At 45.4% G+C, this 12,911-nt stretch overlaps 1 protein-coding gene across 1 annotated transcript in view; it reads left to right on the top strand.

Moving 5' to 3' along the window:
• ECPAS (Ecm29 proteasome adaptor and scaffold) overlaps positions 1 to 12,477 on the top strand; it is a 65,116-nt gene extending 52,639 nt beyond the window's left edge. The window contains 17 exon segments of the mRNA XM_033172687.1: positions 94 to 124; positions 126 to 162; positions 1,770 to 1,861; positions 1,979 to 2,045; positions 3,795 to 3,986; positions 4,638 to 4,846; positions 6,293 to 6,336; positions 6,447 to 6,481; positions 6,484 to 6,516; positions 6,519 to 6,583; positions 6,585 to 6,649; positions 7,326 to 7,422; positions 7,424 to 7,469; positions 8,242 to 8,347; positions 9,709 to 9,797; positions 10,699 to 10,770; positions 12,183 to 12,477. Coding sequence (XP_033028578.1) covers positions 94 to 124; positions 126 to 162; positions 1,770 to 1,861; positions 1,979 to 2,045; positions 3,795 to 3,986; positions 4,638 to 4,846; positions 6,293 to 6,336; positions 6,447 to 6,481; positions 6,484 to 6,516; positions 6,519 to 6,583; positions 6,585 to 6,649; positions 7,326 to 7,422; positions 7,424 to 7,469; positions 8,242 to 8,347; positions 9,709 to 9,797; positions 10,699 to 10,770; positions 12,183 to 12,322 — 1,420 coding nt within the window. The 3' untranslated portion in view covers positions 12,323 to 12,477.
• Positions 12,478 to 12,911: the final 434 nt, after the last annotated feature.

The raw sequence follows: 12,911 nt of genomic DNA, 5'->3' as shown, positions 1-12,911 counted from the left end.
ACATGTCTGGTAAATGTGCATAGGCTTGCAAAACCTGTATGTCGCCCAGCAGAGTAAGCTCCTAACTGGGATTTCGCTTTTCAATGTTTTCAGGGGCGGTTGTGCTAGTGTAATTGTATCACTGGACCACTCAGTGCCCTCAAGACTTGACACCGTAGTCAGGTGGGTGTCCCCGTCCCCCCCACTTTGGTTTTTTTCTGTATTCCTTGTCTAATGAGAAGCACACTTCCTAATTATTATATACACTAGTTATCTGTGCTTAAATAATCTGGTTTTAACAAAGATGGCGTTTAGGTTGGCATAGTAGGCAACTCTCAGATTGCTCAGCTAAGGGCTCGACCTCATCATCGTCATCATCATTTTAAATAATAATATCTCACACCTCAGCCCAGACATAAGATGAAGCTAGCATATAGCCGGTGCGCCCCTATCCTTCCCCAATTACGCCTCAAATTATTCACATTGCTTGGAACGGGGCATTCTGCTGCTACTTGAAAGGTACGGTAGCTTGACTGTCACATTGGTATCAGGTGTTTGACTGTTTCGCCGAGTTCCTGGGATATGTGAATGTTGAGTGCTGTGGTCTCTAATCTGTCCTCCTTCAGCAGTGTTAATAACAAGTGAGGCTTTGCCACAGCCTTCCCCTAAATCTTGTGCATGTGCCAAGGGAGATCATAGAATCATAGAGTTGGAAGAGACCACAAGGGCCATCTAGTCCAACCCCCTGCCAAGCAGGAGATGGCAGTGAGCAGCTGAGATTCCTGAAGGAAAGGCTCTGCTGCAGCCTCCGTTGTTTTGCATTGCGAGAAATGGGATTAAAGAGCCCTTTTGTCTTGGCTGCAGTTTATGTAGCGCTGGCTCGGTGAACGGAAGAGTCACCCTGGTCTTTCAGTCCTTCCCCGTATTAAAAAACTTCACTGCAAACCAATAAAAATCACTTTAAAAATAAATTATTAAATTATTTAAAATAAAAAACAAATCACTGTAAACGAATGGTGTAAAAGTGTGATCTTGTTTCTGCTTTGTGTGTTTTTATATTGAAGCATTCTAAATAAAAAAGCAGTAAGCACTCCGTGGATTAGCCTAATGTCGGGACAGGGAATCTTTTTTTGGCTGTGTGAACCAGATCTTTACCTGGCCCCCACCCCAGTCGGCCGACTTTGGCAGCTGGGTGGCACAACGCAGCTGTCAATCACAGGGTGCCATTATGACATCACACGACCGGCAGGTGTCGGTTTCGCCTACCGATCAATCCCTTACGCGGAACTGAAGGGAAGCGCCAAGCATTAAACTGGAAAAGTGCTTCTTTCGCCTGCCTATGAGCTGATGCAGTGGGGAGAGGGAGGGAAGAAATAATTGAATGGAAACTACTTCAGCTGATAGGCACTTGGAGTGCACCTTGCTCCAAGCAAAGGAACGATCAGGAGCCCAATTTATTCCTCTGATCCTGTGAAGCCATAGCTGTATTTGGCGGGCAGTATGATGCCACATATGCGTTAGGAGTGGGACAGATGAGCTTGGTTTGCAGGGAAAGGTGGGCCAAATTTAGACTTTTGGCTTGCCCAGTTTGGCCGCCCGGCTGTAGATTCCCCACCCTCAACCTGAAGAGTGCTATATTTGGAATAATGGTGATTTTAGCAAGGAAAGGGGCTAGCCCACAAAGAGCATATTCATGTAGGTTCTGGAACTCAGTTTGCCCCTTAATTCAAATGCAGAACTAAAACTGGTTGTCAAAGCTTCCATTTTGGCTCTTTTTCTTTTCCACGCAGGCAAGCTCATGAGCGCTTTGCTCAGTGGCCTAACGGATCGAAACACCGTGGTGCAAAAAACTTTTGCCTTTGCCATGGGACATCTAGTCCGGGTGAGTGGAGCTTTGGTGCCTCCTCAGTTTTGTATTTTATTACTTCTGGGGTTTTTTTTTTGCATTCAGGTGTTCCAAAATGATTTGAGCCTTTCTAATTTTATTTCATTTAAAAAGACCTCGCGGGACAGCAGCACCGACAAATTGCTGCAGAAGCTGAACAGCTGGTACATGGAGAAAGAAGGTATGTTTGTGTGTGTGTGTGTGCATTTTAAACCTTGTCGTTTCATGAGGTGATAAATACCACGAGACAGGAAAAAAAATATGACTGTTCTATAGCACAAAGGTAATGCTGGTATTCCTTTTGACCCATGCTCCCTGTCAGGGAACTGTCCCCGGCTCAGCGCAGGGTGGTGGAAAGGCTCTTGAGATGCGACAGAGAGCCTCAGCCCCACCTGACCAGTAGCACTTCCTCGTCCAGCGGAGGGAGCAGCGAGGTCTCCAGTGGGGAGGGGCAGGCAGCTCAGGAGCTGGAGAGCCGAGGCTCTGGGGATGTTGGAGAGACCCTGCGCTCCTCTCACTCAGCGGGTGAGGAGGGAGATGCGCTATTTCCATCACCCCAAGTACACAGAGGGGTGAAATGAAAAGAGGGGAGGCGGAGATTTCGTATACCGAAACTCTTAGGTTGGGGTCAGAACCGGAAGGGGCCACTCCCGGATTCTGCAGGCAGTTGAGACAAACACGAATTTTTTAGCTCTGCACTGTAAATAGTATGCACAATAAAGCTACTAAAGAAACAGCTGGAGTTTTGCCTGGTTTCTCATGAGCAACCACACAAGGACTTTACACTCCCAAATCATCTTGAAATGAAACATGGAAGGGCCAAATAGTTGATGCTAGTGCCTGTCTCTTCATTGCTTCCATGATGTAAGTTTTTTTAAAAAAATTAACTAGAAGTGCCATACATCTATATTAATTTGTGCCCCTACCTAAGAGCAGACTCCTCCTCTGTGAATTGGTATTAAAAGTCCCCTGTGAAGAACCAGTTTGGATTGGGGCTTGTTCTGTGAGAACAGAGATTTTTAAAGCAGGTAGAAAACGGCTATAGACTTGAATAATAGTAACCACGGCCTCTTCTGTATGATCCAGTGTAACTCAGAAGCAAGGTGGAGAAGTTCCTTAGCTATTGGAACAAACCCAGCGTGTTGTGGATTATTCTTCATTGACAGACTTTTAAAACTTAATCCCTGATCCCTCCTAAATGAGCTCCTTAAGGTATTCACTGAATCGTGCGCTGCACCAATCCTGCAGTGGAAAGGAAAAAAGTGTCATGAAATTCTACTCATATATTGATTCAGAGCAGAACTCCAACGTACAGTTAGCAGAGTAAAAACTTAAAACACATTGCAGGATTCCCCCCCAAAATAGACCAGAGGCAATAAACATTTCATCCAGCAGAGCTTTACTGCTACTGAAGGCAAATGAGTATAATGGTCACAAATCCAATACAATCAGGATTGGCACAGTCCATAAAACATCCAGTTGCAGCAGACTTAACTTAAATTTAGAATAACTTATAATAAGCCTAACCCAGGCTTCCTCAACCTCGGCCCTCCAGATGTTTGAGACTACAATTCCCCATCATCCCTGACCACTGGTCCTGCTAGCTAGGGATCATGGGAGTGAAGGAACAGAGATAGAAAAGAATGAACCCCAGGCTCCTTCTGGCCTTACTTTTATAGTCAGCATGACCTTGACTGAAAGAGATAACAGAACCAGTTTAAGCCAGCTGCACTCTGCTTCTCTGAAGGAATAACCCAAATATCATGAACCTTCTGCTTGTTTCTTTCACACACAGAAGCTCCCAGAACCCTCTTGAATTCATTAGAATAGGGAAAATCTCCACACACCAGATCAGTACTTTCTGTACTAAGAAATGCAAACTGCCAGAAAGCCTGGTGGCCACACCTATAACTTTTTTTCTTTACTTCAGAACAAGTCTATAAAATGGCCTGTGCATTGACCATCCATGCCATTGGGCGCTACAGCCCAGATGTACTGAAGAATCAAGCCAGACATGTCTTGCCCCTGGCTTTCCTGGGCATGCACGAGGTCCCCGAGGAAGAAAAAGGCGAGAAGGAAGAGGGCAACCTGTGGACTGAAGTCTGGCAGGAAAATGTGCCTGGTAAGCTGATCTAATGAGTTGTAATTGAATACGTTTAATCCCCCTTGAGCTGCTATTCATGAAATAGAAAGGGCGGGATACAAATCCAAAAGTACATACAGTGCTACCTCGGGTTACGTACCCGATCCATTCCAGGGTGCCGTTCACACCCCAAAATGTACATAACCCGAGCGTCCATTTTGCGCATGCGCAATACTGCGCTTCTGCGCATGCGCGAACTGCTCAGAACGTTTCTGCACATGAGCATACCACGTGGACATGCGCAGAAGCGTCCGCACGGCGAAATTCGCATCCGGGTTTGCGGGGTTCGTAATCCGAAAAAACTCAACCCGAAGCGGACGTAACCCAAGCTACCGCTGTACATTAATTTTAATAGTGAATGGACACAGTCCTTAGTTTTTTGGGCCTCGGAGAATTCCTAAGTCAAAAGATGTTCTCTCGTTAAAGATGAGAGCAGTTATCATGGAGCTGTATTCTAAAGATAACCTGATTCCACTGCTCTTTACTCACCCTGTGAATCTGAAGAAGTGTGCATGCACACGAAAGCTCATACCAAGAACAAACTTAGTTGGTCTCTAAGGTGCTACTGGAAAGAATTTTCTATTTTGTTTCGCCTGTGAATCTTGTGTTTGTGTGTGTGTTGAAACCTAGGTACCTATGGTGGCATAAGGCTTTATATGGAGGAATTGATAGCAATCACCCAGAAAGCTTTGCAGTCCCAGTCTTGGAAGATGAAAGCTCAAGGAGCAGCCAGCATGGCGTCCATTGCAAAGCAAACTGGCTCCCTGGTCCCTCCGCACTTGGGCATGGTGCTCTCTGCTCTGTTGCAAGGCCTGTCTGGGAGAACGTGGGCAGGAAAGGTAAGAGAAACAGTCACCGTGCAATGGCATTTTCAGGGAGAAGGTGATTAGCCCCACAGTTAAGTGGATGGGGATAAAATACACCACAAGCATTTGTATCTTGTTCTTCCTTTTGCGTGGATGCCTTCTATTTGGCTATTGCTGTGAGGCAAAGAGGAATTCTGATATATAACACGAAACTGGATGGGCCTGCTGTTGAAAAATCAGCATGAGGGAATAAAGAGAGGTGATGCTATATGAACAAGAGCGTATAAAAAAGGAGTGCATATATTCTTGCATTTCAGGGGGTTGGACTAGAGGACTCTTTGGGGTCCCTTCCAACTCTACAATTCTATGACTCTTATGAAAAGCAGGCTGAATTAAAGTATTGTTAGACCTGAATCTTGCTTTGGCAAATCTCTTCTCTCTCTTCTCTCCCCCTCTCCCTCTCCTTCTCCCCCTTTTACTGCTGCTGTTTATAGCCAGGTGTTGATGTATGAAATGTACAAATCTGGCTGGCTACAAAGGATAATTATTGGGGGTTTTGAGGCAGAGGCTTTTAAAAAGTGCTTCTTAGCTAGGGCATGAATGAGTTAGTATTTTTTGTGGTCTGTATCACTTTTGCATGTGTTCACCTGTCTTGTTTCCATATTAATCTTTAATTTTTTATTTTAAAAAACCCCACATGAAAAGTTGCATTTAAATACGTATTTCTGAGCTTATTTTATCTCAAGATAGGTATTTCTAAAGATAAGATTTTCAACTGAGGCATGTTTGAACATTCAAAGCAAGAAGCGTTAAAGTTGGCGGATAGCTAAGTTCCGATCTGCATGCTAGTTTAGGAGGTGCTGATTAGGCCAGTCGGTTGGTATTGGAATTTCTTAAAGAAGAGAGTTTGGATTTGATATCCCGCTTTCACTACCCGAAGGAGTCTCAAAGCGGCTAACATTCTCCTTTCCCTTCCTCCCCCACAACAAACACTCTGTGAGGTTGGGGCTGAGAGACTTCAAAGAAGTGTGACTAGCCCAAGGTCACCCAGCAGCTGCATGTGGAGGAGCGGAGACGCGAACCCGGTTCACCAGATTACGAGTCTCCCGCTCTTAACCACTACACCACACTGGCTCTGCTCAAGCTTCACTACTCATAACGTTGTTCTGCAAACGGTGGTCCCTGGACACTGTATTTGCCCATAGAACCATATTTCATGGCTTACAAAGCAAAATAATCTTGAGGCTCAAGACAGCCAGTATCCTTTTCTTTCATATTTTTAATGATATGGGTTGGTGGCCCAGTGTTAAAATGTGTTGGAAACTATGTTACTATTGTATGGATCATGGTATTTGAAAGTCTCTGCAATTTCTGCCCTATCTAGAGTAGTTAAGAACTCCCAAGTAACCACCTTCCCTGTGCACTTCAGAAATTCCATGCTAAAAATTCTTCCCATTTCTTTTGTGATAACTCTTTTAGGAGGAGCTACTGAAAGCTACTGCCAGTGTCGTCTGTTCATGCAGGTAAAAAAGTCCATCTTCTACTGGTTCTGAGCTGTGAGCTTGATAAAGGTTGGCACTATTTAATAAGGTGGGCAAACAGTGACCAAATCTGTTTGCCGTTGGTATTTCAGCACGGAGTTGCAGAAGTCTTTACCCAACCAGCCAGCATTGACGACATCCTACAGGCCTTGCTGAAGGAGTGCCGGAAGAGAACCTCAGGTACAAGATTGTGGCTCTCCGGTGCACAGCTGATGTGCTCAAGGCCACGCCAGGAAAATCGGTTCAAGGAGCTGACAGACATCATCTTTCCAATAATTAAGAAGGTGAACTTTCAGTCCATGTGGCTTTTGAATTGCCCACTAAGAATGAATATACCCCGCTTTGCCCATTGTGTCAACTCTGCAGACCATTCACATGTATTCTCAGTATTCCTTACAACAACTCTGTAAGGCAGGCCAGTGACGTCATCTCTGTATTGCAGGTAGGGATGAAGCTGGAGAATTAGCTGGCTTGTCACCCGTTGAGTTTGTGGCAGGACCGGGATTTTAACTGATGCCTTCCTATTTTACCGCTCAGTCTCTTCTCAACAATATGCTTTCTGCCGCTAGCACTGGCCGAGGGGGAAACCAGCAAATCTTAACCTTCTGCACATTCTTTCTTAAGTATGTTGTCCTTCTGTGAGAGAATTAAATGGAGCAGCACTAATTTTAATACATGGGCTGGGATGTCCAAACATAGAGTTGGAGGAGACCTTGGAGGTCCTTGTCTGCAACATCTTGCTCCGTGCAGTTCCTGGAGGGGCACCTGCAGCATCACTGAGAAGTGGGTGTCCAGCCTCTTCTTAAAGACTTCCCAGCAAAGGAGTGGCCAGCAGCTCCCAAAGCACTCTGTTCTAGTGTGGACCAGATCATGCCCTTGGGAAGCTTTCTCTTAATGCTATGCAAAAAACTAAACCTGCATTCTTCTGTCTCTCCTTTCTCCTCCTATCCTTTCCTCTGGTACCACTGCAGAACTGCCTGAGAACATGGGGACCAGTTCACACAGAACGACGATGAAGATGAGAATGAAAACGAGAAGGAGCTCCGGATGGAATCTCTTCTCTGTGCCTTTTGAGAGTTTGGGCAAAGCATGGCCCAGAAACCCAGAAACGCAAAGTAGGTTCTCCCCCCCCCCCTTTACAAATACTTATACTAATTTTGTGCACACTGCTTTTTAAAATCATCATCATCATCATCATCATCATCATCTCTATAATCATGTGTTCTACAAATCTTGTAAAATAAATATAAATAATCGAAAGGTTTCAATTTGTGTTTAATGACATTCAGCAGGACATAGTTGAATCAGACATTTGCGTTTAATGCACAGAAGTCTGCCCCCACCCCTGGGGGGGCACTCTAGATGATTGCCCTCTACACCCTTTCAGGCACACATCTGTACTGGGCTAATGTTGTAGTCCTGTCTAAATGTAATGAATGGGATCTTGATAAAGCAGAGTGTGTCTGCAAGTACTTTTGCAAAATATAGGAGGCCGGGGTGTGTGTGTGAAGAGAGAGCTTTGGATGAGAAATTAGATCCAGCCTTAGCTGCTGTGTCCTAGTCTTTCTCTCCCCCTCCCCACCAACATAGCTTAATTGGCAGGTTGCTAGGATTGAACCCTACTTAGAAATGATGGCTTCTGACGTAGGGTGTCCTTGCTCCAGGTCCCACGTGGAGCAGTATAAATGGGAGGAGGATTGGCTGTGTTTTCTGCCACTTCAGCAGTCCATTGTTTTAGGTGTCCAATGACTTTGAGCTCCTGCTTTTTTAAAAAAACAAAACAAAACCCTGGTGGTAATGTGTCTAGAGGACAGGGGGGAGAACGTAGTTGTCTGCCTTACCTTTCTTTGTCTTGATTCTCTTGGAAACCTTTTTTTTCCTCCCCAGGCTGCTATCAACAAGAGGTGTGCAAACTAATGTGTGAGCGGCTGAAACTCAGTACGTGGAAAGTGCAGCTCGGAGTGCTCCAAGCTATGAAAGCTTATTTTCAAGGGTAATTTCCCTCCACGTGCTGAACCTGTTGCTTCTCTGCCTTTTCCTCCTGTGACATTTTGTGCCTTCACGTGCGGTTGCGTCAAATCTCGCAAGCGCAGAGTGTGCCTCCCTTTTGCGGGGGCTTATCTGCTGATGTGAACAGAGACAGCAAAGCGGTAACTTGCTTAAGTTGTGTTTTGCGGACACCTGGTAGGCCCTGCCGTCTGTACTGTCTCCACATTTGGGGAGGGGAAGGCCGTCTTCTACATCACATCAGAGAGAAGTAGAGAAATGGGGGCCGGGGAGGGGCGGGAAGAGATTCTGTTTGGCCTAGATAAGCAGGATGCAACTTTGTAAATGATAAAAACCTTCCAGTGGGGCAGTGCGAATGATCAGCTTCAAAGTGGAGGACGTTAAGCACCACGGTGATTTGGTCATCTGCAATGGTGCTCCTCTCTGGGATCAGCTAATGTAGTACATTTCTCCTCTGCAATCCATGACTTGATTCCAGTGCAATGCTAAGTACTCTTCCATCAGTAAAAGGACTTCCATTTGTGCAACGGAACCACTCACCCTCTCATTCCCCTTGTCCCCAGATCGACTTTGGGGAGGGTTGGTGGGAAACACCCAGAATGGAATTTAGGGGGCACACAGGAGGAAATGAGGAGAAAGTCCTTTGCGTCAACAGGTATTTTTTAGCTGAAGGGACAGTTACTTAGCGCTGCTTTGGCTAAAAGCCTACATGTGTTGTGGGCTTAAGCCCATACCAGTCCTCTATAAAAAGGTAAAGGGACCCCTGACCATTAGGTCCAGTTGTGTCCGACTCTGGGGTTGCGGCGCTCATCTCGCTCTATAGGCCAAGGGAGCCAGCGTTTGTCCGCAGACAGCTTCTGGGTCATGTGGCCAGCATGACAAAGCCGCTTTCTGGCGAACCAGAGCAGCGCACGGAAACGCCGTTTACCTTCCCGCCGGAGCGGTACCTATTTATCTACTTGCACTTTGATGTGCTTTCGAACTGCTAGGTGGGCAGGAGCTGGGACCGAACAACAGGAGCTCACCCTGTCGCAGGGATTTGAACCGCCGACCTTCTGATCGGCAAGCCCTAGACTCTGTGGTTAACCCACAGCGCCACCTGGGTCCCTCTATAGCCACCAGTCCTCTATAGCTAGGACTAATTTATGCAGGCTCTGCAGTTTGCAGACTTGCCACTAGCCAGGGCTCAGAGAGTTAAAAGGGAAAAGGTTTCCTGCCTCTTCCAGAGACACTTCCCATGTTTCGTACAGTTATCTGTGATAGCCCTAAACTGGGCAGCTACTGTTCTGATGTTATCAGCAGGCTCCTTCTGACATAAGGCAACGGTGCTGTTCTTCCTTTGGGTAGGTTACTGTTGCTTGGAACAGAACACTCAGATCCGGAGGCTTTGACAAGAATACTGTTTGAAACCTGTTCCTCTATCACCCATTCTCTAGGTAAGTATCTTGTCAGCGGTGCACCAGGAAACCCATTTTAAAGCTTTAAATGACTAGCTTTCCCTAGCAGAAGAGAGTGGAGCCTTTTTGCGCTTTTGGAATTTCTTGTATCCATCTGTGTTGAACCTCTCTTGGAAGACAGATGGAGGGGCTGTAGATTGGATTGATGCATGACTAAGAGACTCCCCACTTCAGACTTTTATAGAGGGTGATGGGACGGGGGTGGACCTTATTTTTTTCATCTGTGTTCTTCTCAACAGAATCCTACTTGTGTGTGGGATTATAACACCAGAAGATAATAGAATTCTGCCCTGTAGCTTTTTAGGGAAGGGACTTCATTTTTGAATGCTCCCTATTTTGCGGGGAGGGCAGTTGTGAACTTGTGGTGGGTAAGACAGATGTATTCCAATTAACTATATGCATCTGGGTCATTGCATAAATAAATGCTGGGTTCTTATTTAACTTCTGACAAAAGTTCTTCTCTGGCAAACATTTTGTCGTTTCTTTGAACAATAACAATACAGTGGTACCTCAGGTTACAAACGCTTCGGGTTACTAACTCCACTAACCCGGAAGTAGTACCTAGGGTTGAGAACTTTGCCCCAAGATGAGAATGGAAATCGCGCACCAGCGGCGTGGCGGCAGCGGGAGGCTCCATTAGCAAAAGCGCCCCTCAGGTTAAGAACGGTTTCGGGTTAAGAACGGACCTCCAGAACGAATTAAGTTCGTAACCCAAGGTTCCACTGTAAATCTGTACCAAAAGTGGGGCTAGAATAAATTAAGAAGTGCAATGTTGCCCTGCAAGATGCTTAAAAGGTGTGTGTGGCCCATATGCATCTCTGGCATGAAGCGACATTTCCCTCAGGTTATATTCACTCTTGACTAATGTTTGTTCCCTCAGAGAATAGAAGCTACACCTCCATAAGAACTGAAGCCTTGTCAGTGATAGAAGTACTGCTCACAAAACTTGAAGGCAAGTTTCCCCCCCCCCCCCATGATTTTGGAAGTGTTGATCAGCCAGGTTGTCTCTTAACTCCAGAATGCTGCTAAAGAATGCTGCAGTTCAGTGCTAGTCTAGACTGATTTTAAAGCAATAATTGGTATAGATTTATTAGGGTGAGTACTCTGCTCTTTTTGCTTTGTAGGGTAGTTTCGGCCAGGCTGCTGCACATTTTGTATTATGGAAGCTCAGTTTCTGTGCATGAACTGCATAAGAGTCACACCAGTTGTTGGTTTGACATAAACTTACCTGCTTGTATTTGCTTTTTTGTGTTTTTACTCATTTTTGTTGGGAGCCACCTAGAGAGGCTGGGGCAACCATATGGGCATATAAATTGTTGTTGTTGTTGTTGATGATGATGATAATATTTTTGATGTTTGAAAACCACATTTGGTAAAAAACAAACATTGTGTATCATTGTGGGGATAAAGGGGAGACCTAACAGAAGGCTTTGGAAAGGAGCTCAAGACAGAAGTTCTGCCACCTAGGCTCCTGTAGACATTTCTAGGCATTGCCTTGTATGGGTTGCAAAATGCCACTAGGATATGTTGGCAAATGCCTTTGCAGGTAAAGGGTTAGAATTATTATTTTGGGGCTTGTATTCCTACATTCCCTGTTTTCCTGCTATGAAGCACTTTACATATCCCATGTGTATCTGCTTCTCAAAACCATGCTGAACACCTTATTGGCTTCGTGTGTTTGGTAACACCAAAACTAAACCTCTGCGGTGTGTTCCATGTGTTGGGGCTGCCTTTGAAAGTTCCTAGTGCAGCAGTTGGACCCAGGAGTAAGCAGGGCGATGGACTCCAGAACTTGCCGGACTGCATTTCCCATCAGCCGAACTTCCCTTTGGCTATTCTGGCTGGGGCAGCTGGCAGTTGGAAGTCGACGATCGTTGGCTCCCGTTGGGTAAGCCAGCCACTGCGTTAGGTTTAGGAACACCTTTCAAATGCACCCCCACAAGTAATGCACATGACTCGAGGAACCATATAACCCCAGTTCTGAAGGAAGTTACACTGGTTACCAGTTAGTTTCCAGGCTCAGTTCAGAGTGCTGCTTCTGAGCTTTCAAGCCGTCAGTGATCCGGATGTCTGAAGAAGCACTTCTTCCGTATTTGTCCATATTTATTTCTACATTATCCTTGATATCATCTGAAGGATCTTCCACCACCTGAAGATCAGTGGATGGTTCCCAGGGCTGCCTTCTGACTTGCCGCTATCCAGAACCCATTGGTGCTTCTTGCTGCATTTTAACTAATCATTTTATGACTTTTCGTTGTTGTTATAAGCCACTTTGAGAGCTATTTTTATGGCTTGAAAAGCCCAGTAAGTGGGAATGCATGGAATAACATTATAATGTTCTTCTGCCTCCCTCTCCTTATGTAGAGTCCAGACAGTGGGAGAGCCTGAGCACAGAAAGCAGAGAACTCCTGATTGGCTCCTTAACAGCCCTGATGCTGGACAGCAGGCCTGAGCTACAAGAGAAAGCCACTTTGCTAAAGAAAACCTTAGAAAAACTTGATTGAATTGACAGCCAACCAAGTGCCATGCGAAACGAAACAAGCAAAAACGAAAGTGTGCAGTGAGCTCTGAATACAGAGAGGGAACGTAAAGACGATTCTGTAGCATGCATCATTCCTTGGCTAAAATAAAGAACACCTTGAATTCTGTTCCCCATTAATTTTCTTCTCCTTCTCCTCTCCCCCTACCCCCCAGTTTTTTTTGTAACCATTTCAAGCAGTTTGGCTAGAATGAAAGCCTTGAGAGTATTAAAAAAAAAAAAAAAAGCACAACCGTAAACCCAAGCTACGTAATGAATTTTTGGGAAATTGTCCCGGCCTGCGTGCAAATAAAGGAGGGGAAGAAGCGCCTCATTTGAAAATTAACACCAGCCAAAATCTTTGGTGTGTATCTGGAAATGATGCTTGGTAAGAATTATCAAAGGTGTTCATGGGAGCACTGGAGATAAAATACTCTGGCCTGTATCTTTCATGTGGAGTAATTATTACTTAGTGTTGTATTGGTAGGACTCCGGGTCTTGTTAGGACAAGGTGAGCTAATGCAGAGAGAGGTCCACCTTTCTGTTGGTTTAGCCTGACTGCTCTTTTGGAATCC

This window comes from Lacerta agilis, chromosome 16 (genome assembly GCF_009819535.1).
Source record: "Lacerta agilis isolate rLacAgi1 chromosome 16, rLacAgi1.pri, whole genome shotgun sequence".
Lineage (NCBI taxonomy): Eukaryota > Metazoa > Chordata > Lepidosauria > Squamata > Lacertidae > Lacerta > Lacerta agilis.
The sequence above is the reverse complement of the archived record's forward strand: the minus strand, read 5'-3'. Positions and strand labels throughout refer to the sequence as shown.